The 20277-nt window shown below is 46.7% G+C and overlaps 1 protein-coding gene across 1 annotated transcript; it reads left to right on the top strand.

Moving 5' to 3' along the window:
• Positions 1 to 9107: 9107 nt before the first annotated feature.
• On the top strand, positions 9108 to 15757 carry VSX1 (visual system homeobox 1; the record flags this gene model as incomplete). Its single annotated transcript, XM_084888270.1, has 5 exons — positions 9108 to 9510; positions 12491 to 12569; positions 13020 to 13143; positions 14300 to 14480; positions 15486 to 15757. The coding sequence occupies 5 exons, from the start codon at positions 9108 to 9110 to the stop codon at positions 15755 to 15757; spliced, it is 1059 nt and encodes a 352-aa protein (XP_084744396.1).
• Positions 15758 to 20277: the final 4520 nt, after the last annotated feature.

Here is a 20277-nt window from a genome sequence, read left to right on the forward strand (position 1 = left end):
GCAGTTCACCCCTGGAGGAGCCACAGTAGCAGAACAATGTGGGCTTCTTGGCACGTGGGTAACTAGTTCAGGAAGAAGGAACACGTTGTAGATGAGATGTGTGTGTGTGTGTGTGTGTGTGTGTGTGTATGTGTGTGTGTATGTGTGTATGTGTGTGTATGGGTGGTGGGGATGGGTGGGTGCAAGCCTTGCAGCGAAGGAGAGACCTCTACAGAACTATTTAATCATTGGCTAGCAGGGCACATCTGTCACCACTGCTCCATAGGGAGGGCAGGCTTGCAGCCCTGCTATAAAGCAATATGTTCTGGGCCTTTTAATCACTTGAAAAATACCTATTTTGCAGAGGATTCTTTTAGTATTTATTGCAAATCCTTCTATTTTATTACAGAAATTCCAGGCTAATCCTTCAGTGAGGGCAACTTTCTATTAACACACAGCTGTTAAGTGGGGGGAAAAGGAGAGAAACCAAGCCAGTCTCCAAATAATCACGTGTTGATCCTGTGAACACAACACTGTCAGGCAGAGGAAAGCTTTTAGAGTTTTGAGTAACGCTCTTTTGAAAGGCAAAATACATTGCAACCTACACAATTTTATTAAATAATATTTCCTCAAATAAATTTAAATAGAAAGAAAGAGCCCAGCCGGTGTGGCTCAGTGGTTGAGCATCAATCTAAGGACCAGGAGGTCACAGTTGGATTCCTGGGGCATACGCTGGGGTTTCGGGCTTGATCCTCAGTGGGGGGCATGCAGGAAGCAGCTGATTAATGATTCTCTATCATCATTGATGTTTCTATCTCTCTCCTTCTCCCTTCCTCTCTGAAATAAATAAAAAATATTTTTAAAAAAGAAAGGGAAACAGAATTCCAGGGCCTGATTTCACAAGGATAACCAGCGGCATTCAGAATATCCTCTTTTAAGGATGGGATGTGACCCTGGGCCCACCCCTTTTCTACATGTATTTCTCTTCTCTTCCTTGTCTCTTGCTTCCTCTTTTTCTCCGAAGAGAAGTTTAATCACATACTCACCACTGGTCAGCACCTGGGACACGGTGGGAATGACCCTCTCACCTCCTCTCCTGTGAGATGCTGCATGCAGGGGGGCTGGGAGAATATTTCAAATGCAGGAGAAGGATGCTCTGTAGTGCCTCCCTTTTAATTCTCTGAAGCTTTCCTAACATGCCATAAACACAGGTCTTTTCTCTTTGTATTATTTTTTTTGTGCAGGTTTATTTATTAAAAGGCAGGTTTATTGAGGTAAAATTGAAAAGCAGTAAGACCCATACTTCTTTTTAAAAAAATATATTTTATTGAAATTTTACAGAGAGGAAGGGAGAGGGATAGAGAGCTAGAAACTTCGATGAGAGAGAAACATTGACCAGCTGCCTCCCACACCGCCCCCCCCCCCCACAGGGGATGTGCCCACAACCAATGTACATGCCCTTGACCGGAATCGAACCCGGGACCCCCCAGTCCGCAGACCAATGCTCCACCACTGAGTCAAACCGGTTTCGGCAAGACCCATACTTCTTAATGCGCAGTTTTGTGAGTTACAGTCCTGAGGTTTCTTATTCAGAAGCTACTTGATTTCGGTGGGTTTCTCACAAGCAGAGTTTGAGAGCAGGACTCAGTACCTGCCGTTTGTAGAGGGAGAGCTAACAGGAGAAAGAGTGCTGAGGAGGGATGCACAGGGGAAGTGGCAGAGTGAGGGCACGGAGCACCAGGTGTCCCACAGTGAGTACCATTTCCAGGAAGCGGCCACTCCTGGGGCGCAACTGGGGCCACTCAACCCCAGCACTTGGGAACAGTGTGACTCTGCCAGCCTCGGTGGCTCACTGGGGAAGAGTGCCCTGTGCGCTCACAGCCCACAGTGCTCAGAGCAGCACAGGAACGGCAGCATCAGGCCACTGCAAGGCATCTGGGAGGGTCCCACCCATTCAATTACACTTCCTTAGAGTTAGTGTATTTAACATTCACAAAAACCAAACCTGGGACATACTAGGCTGCTAAGAGGCATGCCAGTTCTACATCCCCAGAATTATCAGTTACAGGAAAAAGCTTGTAGAGGGCATGGGCTGGGCCTCTGCTACACATTTTGATGTCAGGGCAAAGCAGGTGAAAGATCTCACTGTCAACTCTGAGCAACATTCTATCTGCACATAAAAAGAATATCCCTGTTAGAAAGGATACACACACACACACACACACTCACTCACACTCACACACACACACACACACACACACACACACACACACAGAATGGCCAGAACAACCAGTTGATCAGTTGCTATGACATGCACTAACCATCAGGGGGCAGAAGCTCAATGCAGGAGCTGCCCCCTGGTGGTCAGTGTGCTTCCACAGCCAACTTCCTGTGGCTCCTCCCCGCAGCTGGCCTCCATCGGCCCCTGGTGCTAAACCATTCCTAGAGACCTGTTTCTGGGTCACGGTTTCATATGTAGCAGAGCAGCTCACTTGCTGTGATCTATTGAAAGTCAGCCCTTGACACAGGGGTTTGTCTCACTCCCATCCTCTCCCTTTCCCAGAGAGGGAAGGAGGAGCGGGGGAGGTGGGGAACTGTGCAGTGGCTCAGGTGTCCATTCCTTCTGTGGGCCCTTGGCCCTGGCTGGGACAGGGAACCAGGGATGGAGGGCGGCAGACACGGCCCCTTTCCCAGGGGTCTGAGGGCTGGCTCCCTCATTGGAGCCAGTGACCAACTTCCTGCAGTACCTCCCCCACCCCCCACATGAATTTGTGCACCGGGCCTCTAACACACACATACATAAAGATATAGATATAGATATAGATATAGATATAGAATTTATCTAAGCTTATAGGGATAGGTTGTTGGATAGTGGAAATCCCAAAATATAAATGGAAATAAAAATATATTTTAACTTGGATACAAGTATCCTGCTGTCACTAATGAGCCATTTCTCTGCCTGGTCACTCATGGGGAAGTGAACACACTGCAAATCAAGCACTTAGCAGCTATCATTAATGCCTGTGAAATGAGCCCAGATTGTAGTGCTTTCTTATTTTCAGAACATACACTGTATGCATGGTCAAGATAAATATCTTTAAAAAAACAACAACAACACACACACACACACACACACACACCACAATCTATAAATCAATTCCCTGGATTTGAGAAAACTGGCTTTGAGTAGAATTAATTCCTCTTTCTCAGATGTGGAGAAGCTGTGCTTAATCTCTCACAAATGTAAGAATAAAGTCAATTCCTGTGGGTGTCTGTGAGTGTATTCTATCTCTTTGTCCATAGTTCATGGATTTAATTTTTAAACATTTAAGGTAACATATAAAATGGAAATAGCTGAAATAAGTGAATTTTTGTCAGAGCTGCCAGAAACATTTCTAAAGTGTACATTTCCCAATTTTACTTCATTTTTATATTTTTTTCCTTAAAGTTCCCATAACAGATCTTACTGCATGGTACTAACCAAGATGCCTATAAGTAAAAGAATAATAGGTATAATTAGCAATCATTTATAAATCTAAGTAAGTTCCTTTAGGTTACACTTTGTTGAAAATGAAAAAATTAAAGCATATAATGTTAGGATAAAAAATAATTTTGCATACCAGGTAGTTTCTTTTTTAAAAAATAAATCTTTATTGTTCAGATTATTACAATTGTTTCTCCTTCTCTCTGCCCCCCTTCCCCCAATAGCTCCCCTCCACCTGGTCCCCACTCTACCCTCTGCCCTTACCTCTTCCCCCCTCCCAGCTGTCCTCATCCATAGGTATATGATTTTTGTCCAGTCTCTTCCCATACCCCCCACACAGACATCAGGTAGTTTCTTACTATTTGATTTAACATATTAAAATAGTACCTGATTAAGTTGTCAGATAAGAAATGATAAAGTAAAAACAAGATTTGGGGAATGTAATCAGGACAAATGAGTAATATTGTTATGAAAAACCTGCTTCTAAAAGGATTGATTGAGTGATTTGGAAAATGAGTTAGAAGAAAAATGACCAATCAGAGTAGCAAAAAAACATTTTTTTAAGGAATTTAAAAAGTAAGAATAATTTAAAGAACCTTTGGGACAACATGAAGTGTAACATTATTCACATCATGAAGGTATGAGAATAAGAAAGTAAAAATTGATAAACTATTTGAAAAATAATGACTGAAAACTTTCCTAACCTGATGAAGGAAAAAGACAAAAGTCCAGAAAGCACAGAATCCCAAATATGATGAACCCAAAGAGGCTCAAAATAAGATACCTCATAATTAAAGTGGCAAAAGTTAAAGACAAAAATACAATCTTACAAGTAGCAAAAGAAAGAAAGTTTCTACAAGGAAACTCCCATAAGACTGTAAGCTGATTTCTCAACAGAAACATTTAAGGCCAGAAGGCATTGGCACAAAATGTTCAGAGAGAGGAAAAGCAAGGACATATAACCAAGACTACGTTACTCAGGAAGATTATCATTTAATATTGAAGGAGAAATAAAGAGCTCCCCAGACAACAAAAAGCTAAAGTTCATTACCACCAAATCAATATTACAAGAAATGTTCAATGGTCTGATTTTAAAAATGAAAGAAAAAGAAGAGAAACATAGTTATAAAGAATAAAATGATAGTAAATACATACATATCAATAATCAACTTAAATGTTAATGGCATAAATGCTCCTATAAGAAGACATAGGGTAGCCCTGGCTGGCATGCTCAGTGGTTAGAGCAGTGGCCTATGCACAGAAGGATCATGGGTTTGATTCCTAGTCAATGGTGTATACTTGGATTGCAGCTTCCATCCCCATCCACAGTTGGGCTCATGTGGGAGGCAACCAATTGATGTGTCTCTCACATTGACTTCTCTCTCTCTCTCTCTCTCTCTCTCTCTCTCTCTCTCTCTCCACTTTTCTCCTCCCTTCCACTCTCTGGAAAAAAAAAAATTAGTAGAAAAATATGCTCATTCTTGGAGTGAGGATTAAGAAAAAGAGGCATAGGGTAGCTGAATGGATAAGAAAACAAGACTAATGTATATACTTTCTACAAGAGACCCACCTCAAACAAGAAACACACAGAGATAAAAATAAAGGGATAGAATAAGATATTCTGAGGAAGTGGAAATGGCAAAAAAGAAAAAGAAAAAAAAAAGATGTGATAGCAATACTTATATCAGACAAAATAAACTTAAAAGAACATACTATATTAACAGGCAAAGAAGAACTCTACGTAATGTTAAAGGGATCAACCCAACAACAGGATATAACCATTGTAAACATTTATGGACCCAACATAGGAGCACTTAAATATAATAAGCAAATGTTGATGGACATATAGGGAGGGATTGACAGTAACGCAGTCATAGTATGGAATTTTAACACCCATTGGCATTAATGGATAGATCTTCCAGAAGGAAACAGTGGCCATAAATGACACACTAGATCAGATACATTAAATTGATATCTTCAGTGCATTTCACCCCAAAGCAGCAGAAAACACATATTCTTTTCAAGTGCACGTGGAACGTTTTCTAGGAGAGACCTCTGTTAGATCACAAAACAAGTCCCAATAAAATTAAGATGATTGAAATCATATCAAGCATATTCTCTTACCCAGATATGAAATTACACCTACATGGTCAACGAATATTTGACAGATAAAATAAAAACGTAAAACGGGGTAACAACAAACTATTTAGTAAATGGTGTTGGGTAAATTGACCCGTTAAGGGGCAGGGAGGGAGGGGGAGAAACCAGACCACTTTCTTACATTATACACAAGTATGAACTCAGCCCTGACTGGTTTGGCTCAGTGGATAGAGCGTCGACCTGTGGACTCGAGAGTTCCAGGTTCGATTCCAGTCAAGGGCGTGTACTTTGGTTGCGGGCACATCCCCAGTGGGCGGTGTGCAGGAGGCAGCTAATCGATGTTTCTCTCTCATCGATGTTTCTAGCTCTCTATCCCTCTCCTTTCCTCTCTGTAAAAAATCAATAAAATATATTTAAAAAAAAGTATGAACTTAAATGGATTAAAGACTTGGATGTTAGATTAAAACCTTAAAAATCCATGAAGAAAACCTAAGCAGTAAAATCTCTCTCTCTCTCTCTTCATATATATATATATATATATATATATATATATATATATATATATATATTTGACACATCTCCTTGGGGAAGGGAAACAACAACAACAACAACAAAAATTTAAAGAAACGAGAAGACGTGGGGAGGGGGGTACTGGAGGCCTGATGGGCATGTAGGCACAGTGGTTAGGACATGAGATGTGGACAGGGCAAAACAAGAGTCTGCTACAAGGATCCTTAAAGGGGACACAAAAGCAACTGGGAAGGACAGACAGAGAGGCGGGAGGGAGATCAGAAGAGGCAGGGAGCCAGGGGATGTTTGTGTGGACAATCACAAGGCGATGCATTTTAAGCACCGTGCAACCGTGCATCCCACTTCCATTGTGTCTGTACTTTTATCCTGCCAGCCTGCCAGCGGCAACTCCAAAAAGCCTAACCTGGGCTCTGTGGAGCCACTCACACCCCATCCAGGGTCCATTTAGGGGCGCCCAAGCCAGACCAGCCTGGAACTCGGCTGTGTGTGTGTGTGTGTGTGTGTGTGTGTGTGTGTGGCTGGGGAAGTGGAGCTCACATTTGTGGTTGGCCACAAAGGGGGCGTGGAAACCTTCCCTGGAAAATAATGATCGGAGAAACTACTGATTAGTCACATCCCGGATAATCCTGGGCTAGAGGCTGGAGAGGGCTCTGAGATGTCTGTGCTGCCCTCTAACCTACTAAGGAGTCCCCCAAACGATGCCCTCCCTCCCCCTTAGACTGGCACCTGCCCGGCGCCCGGACGCGCACACCCCAGGCCGGCTCACTCTCCTTGCCAAGTCTCCTGAAGAACTACAAGTGTTTCCCCAGCTTTGGGGAACTCTGCACGAAACCCTTAGCTGCTGAGCTGTTCTCAGGGGTTGGGGCTCTGAGCGGATTCCCTGAGTCGCGCTGGGGAGGACCGTGGATCTCCAGCAGCAGCCAGGGGCGGGTCAGCAGGGCGGGGGTGGTGGTGGTGGTAGGAAAAGCAATTTTCTCGGGGGAGGGCGCAGTGAAAATGCTGCGCAGAGGAAGGGGTGCCAGGGTTCAGCTCTCCCCAATCCCACCCCCATGTCCCTCGGGCCCCTCCCCGCAGGTGGGGCCGCAGGAGGCGTTAGGGACGCTTCTATCCTGGAATTGCCGGGTCCCCAGGCCCCCAGCCCTGCCTCCTTCTCAGGCCTCTTGCTTCTCTCGCCGGGTGTCTCTCTCCGTGTCCAGGGTGAGCGCATTCACCAGCCTCAGGTCATCTCCTTTGGAAATGCGCGTTGTAGGATCCCTCCGCAGTGCTCCTGGCACTCCCTGTGCGCCGCCACCGTGCGGGGCGCCCGAAGGTGGGGCCCTCCGGTGACCCCCGCCTCCCCGGGCAGAGGCCGGGGAGGGAGACTCTCGGACCCCGGCCCGGCCCGAAGCCGAAAGTGACGCCAGCGTCCAAGCCGCCCGCCCCGCCCCGGAGCAATTCCAAGGGCAATTACCCCGAAGGAAAGTTATTGTTTTGCTAATCCCGGAGACAGCTTTCGAGGGGGAGATTTGGGTCTTCCTTTAATTCCTGAGAGTTAATGCTCAGCCTTTAGTAATTAATTATCTCTACCGGAGGCCCCGCTGGAGGGCGCGGCCGGAGGGAGGCCCACCTCGCGGGCCCGGCTCCGCGGGGAGCGCAGGAGCCCTCTGTCCCGCCGGACCCGCAGAGTGGCCACCTCCTCGGGGTGACACCTCCTCGCGGGGTGACTGCTCGGACCTCAGGGTGGGACTGAGGAGAGGCTGCTTCCCGGTTCCTGGTTTGGGAAGGGTGGGCTCAGGGCTCCAATTTCCGGCGTGTCCGCAAGGACTGGCTTCCCCACGTGCTGTGTTTGGCGCCAACTTGAACATGAAAACCAGGCTTTCTTGGTTTGATCATAAACTGACAGTAATAATGTGTCAGCCTCCGAGAAAAGCTCTCTGTTCCAATGCACAATCCCTATTTTCCAATGAACTCCCCACTACCCCCAGTGAGGGCTGCAAGAAGGAATGCTGGCACATACTCATACTAAAGAAGTCTTCATGCCGAAGCCGGTGTGGCTCAGTGGATAGAGCGTCGGCCTGCGGACTGAAGGGTCCCAGGTTCCACTCCAGTCAAGGGCATGGACCTTGGTTGCGGGCACATCCCTGGTGGGGGTGTGCAGGAGGCAGCTGGTCGATGATTCTCTCTCATCGATGTTTCTAGCTCTCTATCCCTCTCCCCTTCCTCTCTGTGAAAAATCAATAAAATATATTTAAAAAATAAAAAAGTTTTCATTGCTTATCTGCAATGTCAGGTTCACGGGCCTCCAGTCATGCAGTTTGCTAAACCTGCCACCTGCTAGCGGGTCACTCCACTCCTGCCTGTCTCTGTCTCTCCTTCTCCCCAGTTCCCAGCAGCTTTGCGTCCCCGGGAGCACCAGGGGGTGGATGTGCCCGGAGGCAGAGTGGGCAGGGGTTACATGAACGCTGGGGGTTTTCGGGGGAGGGGGGTGGGGGGGGGAAGAGGGGAGACTTTCTTGGTGCCCGCGGTGCCGGGGAGCGCGGGCGGGGGTCGTGCCCGCCGCCTCCGGGGGAGCGTGGCTGTGAACGGAGCCCGAGGTCTCCGTGTACGCTGGCTGGCGGGAGCGAGGCTTCGGGGGCCGCTGCGACCCCAGCCTCCACCCAGAGGATCCGGAAGGAAAGGGAATTCCATGCGCACTGAAACCTTCGGCTTTTAGAGGGACGGGCAGATAGCGGGGTCCCTGTCTCCTCCCACCGTAAACGGGGGTGATGGTGGTGGTGGTGGTGGTGGTGTTGGGGGGGGGGACAGGGGGACAGCTGGGAGGAGGTGGGAGCAGTGGGGGCTGCAGCTGCGAGGGCGGCGCCCGGAGGGCGGGGAGCTGCTGGCGTCCCAGCTCGCGGGGTCCCGCGCCGGGCTGATGGGAGCCCCCCTGGCCGTCCGCGCCCGACGGGGGCCCCGCTATATAAAGCGCCCTCCCAGCCGAGCTCCTTTCGCTATGGTGACCGGCCGAGGGCCCGACCTCCGCGACCGACACCCCATGACGGGCCGCGACGCGCTCTCCGAGGGGCGCGCTCCGGGCGCCCCCGCCGGCCCGCGCCCCCGGCCCCGCGGCTTCGCCATCACCGACCTGCTGGGCCTGGAGGCCGAGCCGCCGTCTGCGGCCGGGCCCGGGCCGGCGTCGGGCTGCGGGGGCCCGGCAGCAGCACCCCGGCCCAGCCCCGGGCTCGGCGGCCCCCGCCTGGCGCTCGGGCCGCTCCCGCTGGGGCTCGGCCTCCTCTGCGGCCTCGGCGCGCAGCCCCCCGCGGCCGCCCGGGCGCCCCGCCTGCTCCTCGCCGCCGACGTGCCGCGCCCGGACCCCGCGCCGGCCCCGCCGCCGGCCCGCCGCCGCCCGCCGTCCCCGCGGGGCCGCCAGAAGCGCAGCGACAGCGTCTCCACGTCGGGTAACGGGGCCATCCCATCCCCTCCTGACCCTGTTCCCTCGGGTTCCGGCCGCGCAGGAGTAACGCAGCATCATCCCACCCCCAGTGTCCTAGATTAAGGTGACCAGATCCTCCCGCTTTTGGTGGGACAGTTCTGATTTTTAACAATTTTTCCCGCGTCCCGCGGAGTTTTAAAAAAGTCCCAATTGTTGGAAAGAATCTTTCCAATCTTTCAAAAAAATCGGGATTTTTTTTTTTTTAAAAACGCCGTGGGATGTGGGAAAAATTGTTGAAAATCGAGACTGTCCCGCCCAAAGCGGGACGATCTGTTCACCTTATCCTAGATCTAAGGGAGGTCGGGACCCCAGGTCCCCGCCGGGTCCAGGGGAGGCGCATCCCCGCACCCTCACCCGCACCTGCTCTTGCCTCTTCTTAAATCCCTGCCTATCCCCGGATTCTGGTGAACACCACTGCCGCCGGGTTTCGGGCCGTCCTGGGGGTCTGGAGTGCCCGGCATTGGTCTGGCTCTGCCCAGCGCCTTTCCCCACCGCCCCGTGCGAATTTCGACCCTGAGAACCAAGGAGGTTTGGAAGGCCTGAGCCTGCCTTCCCACCAGCAACACAGAACCCGGTAGCCCGGGGCGCTCACACCTTTGCAGAATTAGTTGAGGTCCGTGAAGAGCGCTGGGCCTGGAGCCGCGGGCCTGTCTACCTCCCCGGGCGCGCCCCCCCCCCCCCCCCCCCCCCCCCCCCCCCCCCCCCCCCCCCCCCCGGCTTCCCTCCTGTGCGGCCCTTCCTCTTCCCTACTCTTGAGAAAGGAAGCAACCTGGTCGATTTCATTGTAGTTAGGCTTAGTATTTTGTTCTGAGCCCACCTGTTTCCTCAAAGACATCAATGTGGATTATAGGGAAAGAGAAGGAAGCAATAACATTCTTTAAAGGACAAGGGCCAAGAAACAAACGTTTAAGGTGTTAGGGGAAATTCCATAAGAAAACTGGAGTGAGAGAAACGAGGCAGTAGAATCTAGAGCTGAGCGTCCAGGCAGCCAAGGCAAAAAGAGTACATTGGGCCCTAACTGGTTTGGCTCAGTCAAGGGTCCCAAGTTCGATTCCAGTCAAGGGCATGTACCTTGGTTGCGGTCACATCCCCAGGGGGAGTGTGCAGGAGGCAGCTGATAGATGTTCCTAACTCTCTATCCCTTTCCCTTCCTCTCGGTAAAAAAAAATCAATAAAATATATTTAGGGAAAAAAAAAGAGTACATTGGGTCTCCACTGTTAAAAGGAAGGCAGTGGCAAGTGAGCTTTTGCTCAACTCCAAAAGGACTTTATTTCATGAGTCTATAAAATAAATTGAACCCTCAATTAGTGCTCCCATTCCCTCCCCCCAAAAATGCAGAAACCGTCTACATAGGATGGGATCTTTCTCTGTGGGCACTGATAAAATGAAAAGCAAAATGCAACCAAATCTTAGTCTGTGAAGGAATTTCTGGAAGAAATTCCAAGAGCAATGCTACCCAATAGATATATGTGACTGAGAGTGTGAAGAAAACTTATCTTTTTAAAAAGCTTTTTAATTGATTTTTTTTTAGAGAGAGGAAGGGAGAGGGAAACATCCACATAGAACAAAGCATCAATTGGCTGCCTCCTGCACGCCCCCTACTGGGGCCACAGCCCAGGTGTGTGCCCTGATTGGGAATCAAGCCAACAACTGGTTCAGTGCATTGTACAACACCCAACCAACTGAGCCACACAATAAAAAGGAAGAATAAACAGGTGAAATTAATTTAAATACTATATTTAATCCAATACACATAAAATAAATGTATATATAATGAATCTAAAAGCTATTAATATTTTACTTTTGGGGTAGTAAGTCTTCTAAATCAACAGAATATATTACATTTACTAGCAGGTCTCAGTTTGGACCAGCCACATTTCATATGTTCATTTATGTGTGTTAATACAGCATGGGTATTATAATCTAAGCATACAGTTTTCTGGTAAGTGAATTGATGTTGGAGTAAAATTAATATTATTTTTCCTTTAATTTATTTTTCATACTTTGAGGCAAAAATGCTTTTTAACAATAAATCTTACAATAGTTTGATATTCTAACCTTCCTTTTTATACAGATCTTTTAATATACAGGCTATCAAGAGATAAAGCGTAGTAGTGTTCTTAATATTTTTCAAGTGCACCTAAGACTTATCTAGACATATTTACCAAGAATGAGTTTCTGGACCCCACCTCCAGAGATTCAGAACTGGTACAGCAGGGCAAGGAGTGCAGTTTAAAAATATATATTTTTATTGATTTCAGAGAGGGAGAGGGAGAGAGATATAGAAACATTAATGATGAGAGAGAAGCATGATTGGCTGCCTCCTGCCCTCCCCCTACTGGGGATCGAGCCTGCAACCCAGGCATGTGCCCTTGACCGGAATCAGACTTGGACCTCTTCAGTCCAAAGGCTGATGCTCTATCCATTTAGCCAAACCTGCTAGGGCAGGGGTGCAGCTTCGACAAGAGTTCTGATGTCACAAACTTCAGCCCACCTTTGAGAAATATTGGTGTGCTGATTAAGATAAGGAAGTTGGAAGCAGAAGGAAGTGGATGAATTTGAGAGCTGAGTGGGGATAGAAAATTTGATTAGTTGCCAAGTAGCCTTGGCTTCACACAATCTAGGGTTTGAATCCCAGCGTCACCATTTATTACCTGTGTGATCATGGACAGATAACTCAATCTCTCCATGCCTCAGTTTCCTCATCTGTAGGAATAGGATACTAACAGCAGCTATATCGGACTTCTCTAATTTTATGAAGAAGAATGGCAATAATGCAGGAATAATGCTGAACATGGATTGTAGTGAGTGCTAAAAATGCTAGCTTGTATTAAGCTAAATATTACTCACATTTTGCAACAAGTTCATAGTTTTAAAATGCAGAAAATAAAGTGAAGAAGATGCTCACTGTTATAAAGTCCTCTCTTTCTCCTTATGCCAACAGACGAGGAAAGCCTACCTGAAAACAGGAGTGACCTGCAGGTGTCGCCCAGCCCTGGCAAGAGGAAGAAGAGGCGGCACAGGTACAGGGCCAGGCCATCCTCTCTGACCCTCTCCCCGGGACACACAGCATCTGAGAGTGGGTGGTCCCGCAGTAGAGGAAGCCTAGTGGGCCCCAGGTTGGCAATGGGAAGGGTACAGTAACCATTTAGGAACATAATTTTGCAAATCCCAAGAGGCTGCAGGGCAATCTTCGCAGCATTTAAAGGACACAGGTTTGTGGATCTTTAAAATGGGTCTTAGAATGAGTTGGTGACTGACTAGATGAGGAGGGGGAAAAACATGCTGAAGAGCTATCTTATTTGAACCAAACTTTCCAAAGGTTAATCATTCTGAAATGGGGTATTCGGTTATTATGAGGTGGCCTTTTGGGGTGTGGACAACGGGGGGAGGTAGGCACAGGGTCCCCACGCTGGGAAGCCTGGGATCCTCCTTGGACCGTGTGCGCACGTGCATTCTGGGCCTCCCTGCAGGACTGTCTTCACCGCCCAGCAGCTGGAAGAGCTGGAGAAGGCGTTCGGCGAGGCGCACTACCCCGATGTGTATGCCCGGGAGATGCTGGCCATGAAAACGGAGCTCCCTGAGGACCGAATACAGGTGTCCGGGGTCCCCTTCTCCTTCCCGAAGACACCCTAGAGAACATGTCAACCTCACAGCCAGTGTGACCCACGGCCACATCTAAACAGCCAAACACACATTCCCTCGCACAGGCAAACCGAGGGCCGCTCAGCCACAGGCACCATAGTGCTAGAACCTTCCTTATGTCTATGCAAGAGGATACCCCCTGTAACCTTCATGCCTTTTTTTCTTTTATTAAGTCATTCTTTAAAATCACAATGCTGTGTGCTGCCACAAGAAACTATATAAAGATATATCAATAAAAGGAAGTGACAGTCCATCCCTATAAAACCTCAAAGAAAACAATATAAGTAACCTGACGTGGCCTTTTTGCACATTGCCTTGAACGCATAATAATCTGGCCACTCAGTGAGTATGTGTGTGTGTGTGTGTGTGTGTGTGTGTGTATTTTATAGGCCCGGTGCATGAATTAGTGCATGGGTGGGGTCTGGCTAGCCTGGCCAGGGGGAGGGGACATAGTCGAACTCCTAGTTGAGGGGACAATTTGCATATTAGCCTTTTATTATATAGGATATACACTATTTGGCCAGATTATTATGTATTCAGAGATCATAATAATGGCCACTCAGTGTATATTGGCCCTGAACAATATATACACTCACATACATATATAATTTTGTCTTATTTTCACAAAAATGTATCATATTATACAACTCTGCCTCTTTGCTTACAGCACATGTTGGACATTTGTCCAGGTCAGAAGATATGCCACAAACTCACCCTTTTTTAACAGCGAAACAATATTTCATACTATTCCTTTATCAAGCTGTTTCCTATGAGAAATATCACCAGCAACCCAACAACCTGAGATTAGAATGGGCCATTGACTGAGCGACCTCTTTCCAAACCATGAGAAAAGCCAGAAAACATTACAGTCAATGCCTTCACACTATGTGGGAGAGAATACTTTTTTTTGTCAACTCGATGGAAAAATTCAGTAGAAAGTGGTCACACGTTACCCCACAACGAGTCCCTGTGAGCGTTGAGTGAACAGTGGGCATAGTTACTGAAAGGTCTTGGACCGTATGAGCTCCCTGCATTCGCCCGTTTTAGAACTCCCAGCTGAGGGACACCGCCAAGCGCCCTAGTCACCGTGTCTTCTGCCTCACACCAGGTCTGGTTTCAAAATCGGAGGGCCAGGTGGCGGAAGCAGGAGAAGCGCTGGGGCGGCAGCAGCGTGATGGCCGAGTACGGGCTCTACGGGGCCATGGTGCGACACTGCATCCCTCTGCCGGACTCTGTCCTCAACTCCGCGGAGGACAGCCTGGCCGGTTTCTGTGCGCCCTGGCTCCTAGGTAAGGAAGAGGCTGAGAGAGAAAATCCAGTGGGAAATGAAGCTCATCCCTCTGAGATGATAGGACCAGGGGTTGAGTGCGTGGGTGGAAGTGCCTACTGGCATCTGCTGTCCATAGCCATACAAGAAACTGGGCTCAGTCGAAACCGGTTCGGCTCAGTGGATAGAGCATCGGCCTGAGGACTGAAGGGTCGCAGGTTCGATTCCGGTCAAGGGCATGTACCTTGATTTGGGGCACATCCCCAGTAGGGGGTGTGCAAGAGGCAGCTGGTCGATGTTTCTAACTCTCTATCCCTCTTCCTTCCTCTCTGTAAAAAAAAAAAAAAAAAAAAAAAAAAAAAATTCAATAAAATACGTTAAAAAAAGAAAAAGAAAAAAGAGAAAAAAAAAGAAAAAGAAAAAAGAGCCCGGACCGGTTTGGCTCAGTGGATAGAGCATCGGCCTGCGGACTGAAAGGTCCCTGGTTCTATTCCGAGCAAGGGTATGTACCTTGGTTACGGGCACATCCCCAGTAGGGGGAGTGCAAGAGGCAGCTGATCAATGATTCTCTCTAATCGATATTTCTAACTTTCTATCCCTTTCTCTTCCTCTCTGTGAAAAATCAATAAAATATATTTTAAAAAAAGAAAAAAAGAAAAAAGAAAAAAGAGAAACTGGGCCCAGTGCTGCCAGACATTCTGACTTTTTGAGAGAAGCTGGAAGTCTGGCTTTCGATGTATAATCTCCTGATTTTAAAATGTTGTGAACAATTTTCAAAATAAAAAATTTAAAGTCCCTATGTCATCTAAACAAGGCAGCTTTGCTGGCTGCACCTGGCTGGCACACACCAGCTTCCAACCCCTAACAGTGGGAGTTACCTGAGGAGCCAGAGAGAGGTACTGACAAGGGCAATTCTAAAGGGACTCAGAGAGAAAGAACAGAGAAGGTCAGTTAATTGCTAATCCTAAAGATTTCTGTCCCCCCCCCTTTCTTTTCTTTCTTTCTTTTTTTTTTTTTTTTTTTGAAGGGATGCATAAAAAATCCTCAGGGATGCTAAGGAAACCAGGAAATGAAGAAAAGCTGGCTGGACTCTGGGGCCCTGACCACCTCAAGGAAGGTTCTAGCCCAAGTGAGGCCAGGTCCCTGAGAGTCTCCAATGAAGCCAGCCCTGAGAATACCGTGGAGGATGTTGCCATGGATCTCTCCAGCCCCGCATGGCGGGAAACCAAGACGGTGCCCCAGGGGGCCGGTGCTCCAGGCTCCGAGGGGCTCCAGCCTGGGAAGGTGGGAGCCTTCTGAGGCCCACAGGCCCCACCTCACAGGGAGGAAATTCTTCACGGTGGCTTTTTCAGAAAACAAACTTTGTCCAGGACCAGTCCTCTCAGTTGGATTTCTTGCTAGTGCCAGGATAAAATTCAATGCCATTTGTTTTAGAAGATGAATGGGTGACTCGGGAAAAACTCCATTTTGTTCTAGAGTGGAAACCACTCCCGAAAGACACTTGAACTAGTTAATGGGGTGTAAACATTTCATTGTCTTCCATGGAACTTGAGGAGGGATGATTTTCATTCAAACAGCATTTTCACTGCTGGGCATCATTTGAGAGTTGGTTCAATGGGTAGGTTAGGTCTGATGTCCTCACTCTGAACTTGAAAACACAAAATTACTTAACTTCCTGAGAATCAGATGTCTTCATAAGTAGTGCAGACCCCATGCAGACATATGAATGAGTTATATTACCTTTATCTTGAGCTTGACTTCAGACATTTTGATTTTCTTACCAGGCAATACTTTTGCATTCTCCTGAGTTACATTTGATATGCTAGGTGTGTTGGAGTTTGCAAAAACAAACAAACAAACAAGCAACCCAACAACACAAAGCATGCTTTCCCCTTTCTCTTGGAAATAACATGGACCGTATTTAAACAATTGTTGGTTATTTATAAACAGTGTTTTAAGATCAGACCAGGTTCCTTGGTCTTTTAAAATTTATATTGGAAAGCACTTTAGTGACTTGGATTTCATGAATATTTCCTTTCCTGTATTCCCTTTGCCACTTATTTATTATGTAAAAATAAACATTGTGTGGTATGCTTGCCTGTCGAAGTGCATGTCTTTGCATGTCTCCATATTATTGGCGATCCCCCGACAAGCCATACCCCATCCCCTTTTAATCTGGGAACCTAGTCTAAAGCATTTCATTCTTCAGGCTGCAGCACTCATCGTGTGCTGCTTTGTATACTCCTGAGGCAGTGGCTGTGTCTAATTCACCTGTTAGAGTCGAGTCCAGAGAGAGCTGAGAGGGAAATGCAGAGCTTTGAGAAAGGAATGTGCAAACACTACTTGCAAGGGTTTCCTCTGGAAAACGGCGCAGTCATCTGTCAGGTGGGGCCTGGTTCTCCCATCTCTACAGGTGAGAAAAGAAGGACTCCCTTCCGTTGGCTTCCTTCCATACTACTGTGAAAACAGATTGTCACCTGTCCTTACTGTAAAACCGAAAATGAGATCATGCAGCATTTGTCTTTCTGTCTGACTTACTTCATTAGCATAAGGCCCTCAAAGTCCATCCATATTGTTGCAAATGGCAAGATTTCCTCTCTCCTCCCCCCACACCCCCCATGGCTACATAACAGTTAATTGTGTGTGGGTCTAGTTCTTTGTTCTCACTGAGTGGTGTTTAGCTGACATAACCCTAGAGTAGAGGAAAGTATCCAGGAAGCTATTATCTTGTAGTTTAGGAGAATGAATTGTTAAGAACACCAAATGAGGACTTGTTTATATTGGGTTTGATTGATCTTGCAGGGATCCTGATTTCCAGGTTTTAAAATATACCCAGTTCCCTGGATCATATGGGTGTAGCCCAGTATTAATTGGTATGAGTAAAATCAGATTAGCATATTTGTGTTGTTACCTTTCCTAGTTGAATAATATGTTTAACAGCCTGTTTTTATAAATGGGTCTGGGTATCCTAGAATTTGAGAGGAACCCAAAAAGAGTCTACAATACATAAGTTCGAAATGACTTACGTTAATTATTCCTTCGGGCACTGCCCTGATCTGGGTCAGGGCAATTGGTGATTATTTAAGCCAGGTCTCATGTTTCCTGGCATTGTTTGGCCAAGGTCTTTTTTTTTTTTTTTTTAATATATTTTATTGATTTTTTTAGACACAGGAAGAGAGAGGGTGCTGCTATGAACATAGGGATGTATGTGTCCTTTCTGATTGGTGTTTCTAATGTCTTGGGATATATTCCTAGAAGTGGGATTACTGGGTCAAATGAGAGTTCCATTTTTAATTAAAAAAATATATATTTTATTGATTTTTTACAGAGAGGAAGAGAGAGTTAGAAACATTGATGAGAGAGAATCATCAATCAGCTGCCTCTTACACACCCCCTACTGGGAATGTGTCCGCAACCAAGGTACATGCCCTTGACCGGAATTGTACCTGGGACCTTTCAGTCCACAGGCCGACGTTCTATCCACTGAGTCAAACCGGTTTTGGCCATTTTTAATTTTTTGAGGAAACTCCATACTGTTCTCCATAGTGGCTGCACCAGTCTGCATGCCCACCAGCAGTGCACGAGGGTTTCTTTTTCAGCTCATCCTTGCCACCACTTGTCATTTGTTGGTTTGTTGATGCTAGCCATTCTGACAGGTGGGAATGGTATCTCATTGTCGTTTTGATTTGCATCGCTTGGATGATTAGTGACTTTGAGCATGTTTTCATATGTCTCTTGGCTTTCTGTATGTCCACTTAAAAAAAAATGTCTATTTAAGCGCCGAAACCGGTTTGGCTCAATGGATAGAGCGTCGGCTTGGGGACTGAAAGGTCCCGGTTTCGATTCCGGTCAAGGGCATGTACCTTGGTTGCGGGCATATCCCCAGTAGGGGGTGTGCAAGAGGCAGCTGATCGATGACTCTCTCTCATCAATGTTTCTAACTATCTCTCTCCCTTCCTCTCTGTACAAAATCAATAAAATATATTTAAAATAAATAAATAAATAAATAAATAAATAAATAAATGTCTATTTAAGTCCTTTGCACATTTTTTAATGGATTGTTTATCTTCTTTTTGTTAAGACGTATGAGCTCCCTATATTAGTAAATGTTGGAGATTAGGCCTTTATCAGATATAACACTGCCAAATATGTTCTCCCATGCAGTGGGCTTTCTTGTTGTTTTGTTGATGGTTTCTTTTGATGTGCAGAAGCTTTTTATTTTGATTTAGTCCCATTTGTTTATTTTCTCCTTAGTTTCCTTTGTCCTAAGAGTTGTATTGGTGAAGATATTGCTATAGCGTATGTCTGATATTTTGCTGTGTATGGATTCTTCTAAGATTTTTATGGTTTCCCATCTTACGTTTAAGTCCTTTATCCATTTTGAGTTTATTTTTGTGTATGGTGTAATTTGGTGATTTAGGTTAAATTTTTTTTTTTTTTTGCATGTATCTGGCCAATTTTCTCATAATCATTTATTGAAGAGACTATCTTGACTCCATTGTATGCTCTTGCCTCCTTCATCAGATATTAATTGAACATAATGGTTGATTTCTGGGACCTCTGTTCTGTTCCATTGGCCTATATGTCTGTTCTTGTGTGCCAAAAACAGGCAGTTTTGAGAACAGCGACTTTGTAATATATTGATAGCTTGATATCTGGTATTGTGATCCTCTAATTTTGTTCATCTTTCTCAAGATTGTTGTAGCTATTCGAGGTCTTTTTTTTATTCCCCAACAATTTTTTATAACAATGCTAGAATTATCCAATAACATGGCCTGGTATTGAATCATTCTCCCTCCTGTTATTTCCCTTGGTTTCAAGGACCACACCTGGAAAGCTGATGAGTATTTTGCTGAGACCTCCTCCTAGAGCCGTGGTTTGCTGCTCTGTTGACTAATGAGTTTGCTGACCACTGGGATAGGGGCTTAATCACAAGGAACAACAACAGCCTGTAATTATTGGAATCGAGAGTCTAGGTCAGTGGTTGGCAAACTCATTAGTCAACAGAGCAGCAAACCGCGGCTCATGAGCTGCAGTTTGCCGACCACTGTCCTAGAACAGCCCCTCGGATTCAGGCTTTTAGAAAACAGATAAGAACCCTCATAACAAAGGACTTACAGTAGCTTAGATGGGAACTTGACTTTCTTTCTCCTAAACTCTATGGGTCTCCACCAGACTTGCAACCAGGGCAGCAGTGGGGAGCAGCAGCTTGTCCTGGGCTAACCCCTTAAACCTTTGTTATATATCCAAGTCTCCAAGGCCCGCTTTCTTTAACTTTTCAGTGAACTAAAAGCAGCCTGGCCTTGGCCCACGTCTATCACTGTGGCTTTTACTTCTCAGTGAGTCCACGCAGCTCTGCATGGCTCACTTCTTTCCTGTAATAATTCTAGAGAGCTAAAGCAGCACTGCCACGCTCTCTCCTGCTCCTTCTCCTATCCGAGGCCCTTCCTTGTTTCAATGTCCCCAGCTTCATTAAACGCACTCTCAAAATCACCTGGACTCGTATGGTGAACTTTCCTGCATGAAGTCAAGAATCCATACACTGCAGGCTGGCCTGAGGCACACCCTCTCCTGTCCTGGTCCCTTTCCAGTGACACGGTTACATGTCCTGGCTCCTCTCAGCTCCCTGGTTCTGGATTCCTAAAGAAAATGGGCTGAGAAGGCCTCCCCAAGGCTTGTTCCCCATGTCCCAGACAGGTGGGACTGTGAGACAGAGGATAGGCCCAGGATAGGCCCACAGGTTGAGAATCGCTAGCAGGGTCGCCTACGACCATCAGAAAACACAGATATTTACATTACAGTTCATTAACAGTAGCAAA

This window comes from Pipistrellus hanaki (genome assembly GCF_964339955.1).
Source record: "Pipistrellus hanaki genome assembly, chromosome: 6".
Taxonomy (NCBI): domain Eukaryota; kingdom Metazoa; phylum Chordata; class Mammalia; order Chiroptera; family Vespertilionidae; genus Pipistrellus; species Pipistrellus hanaki.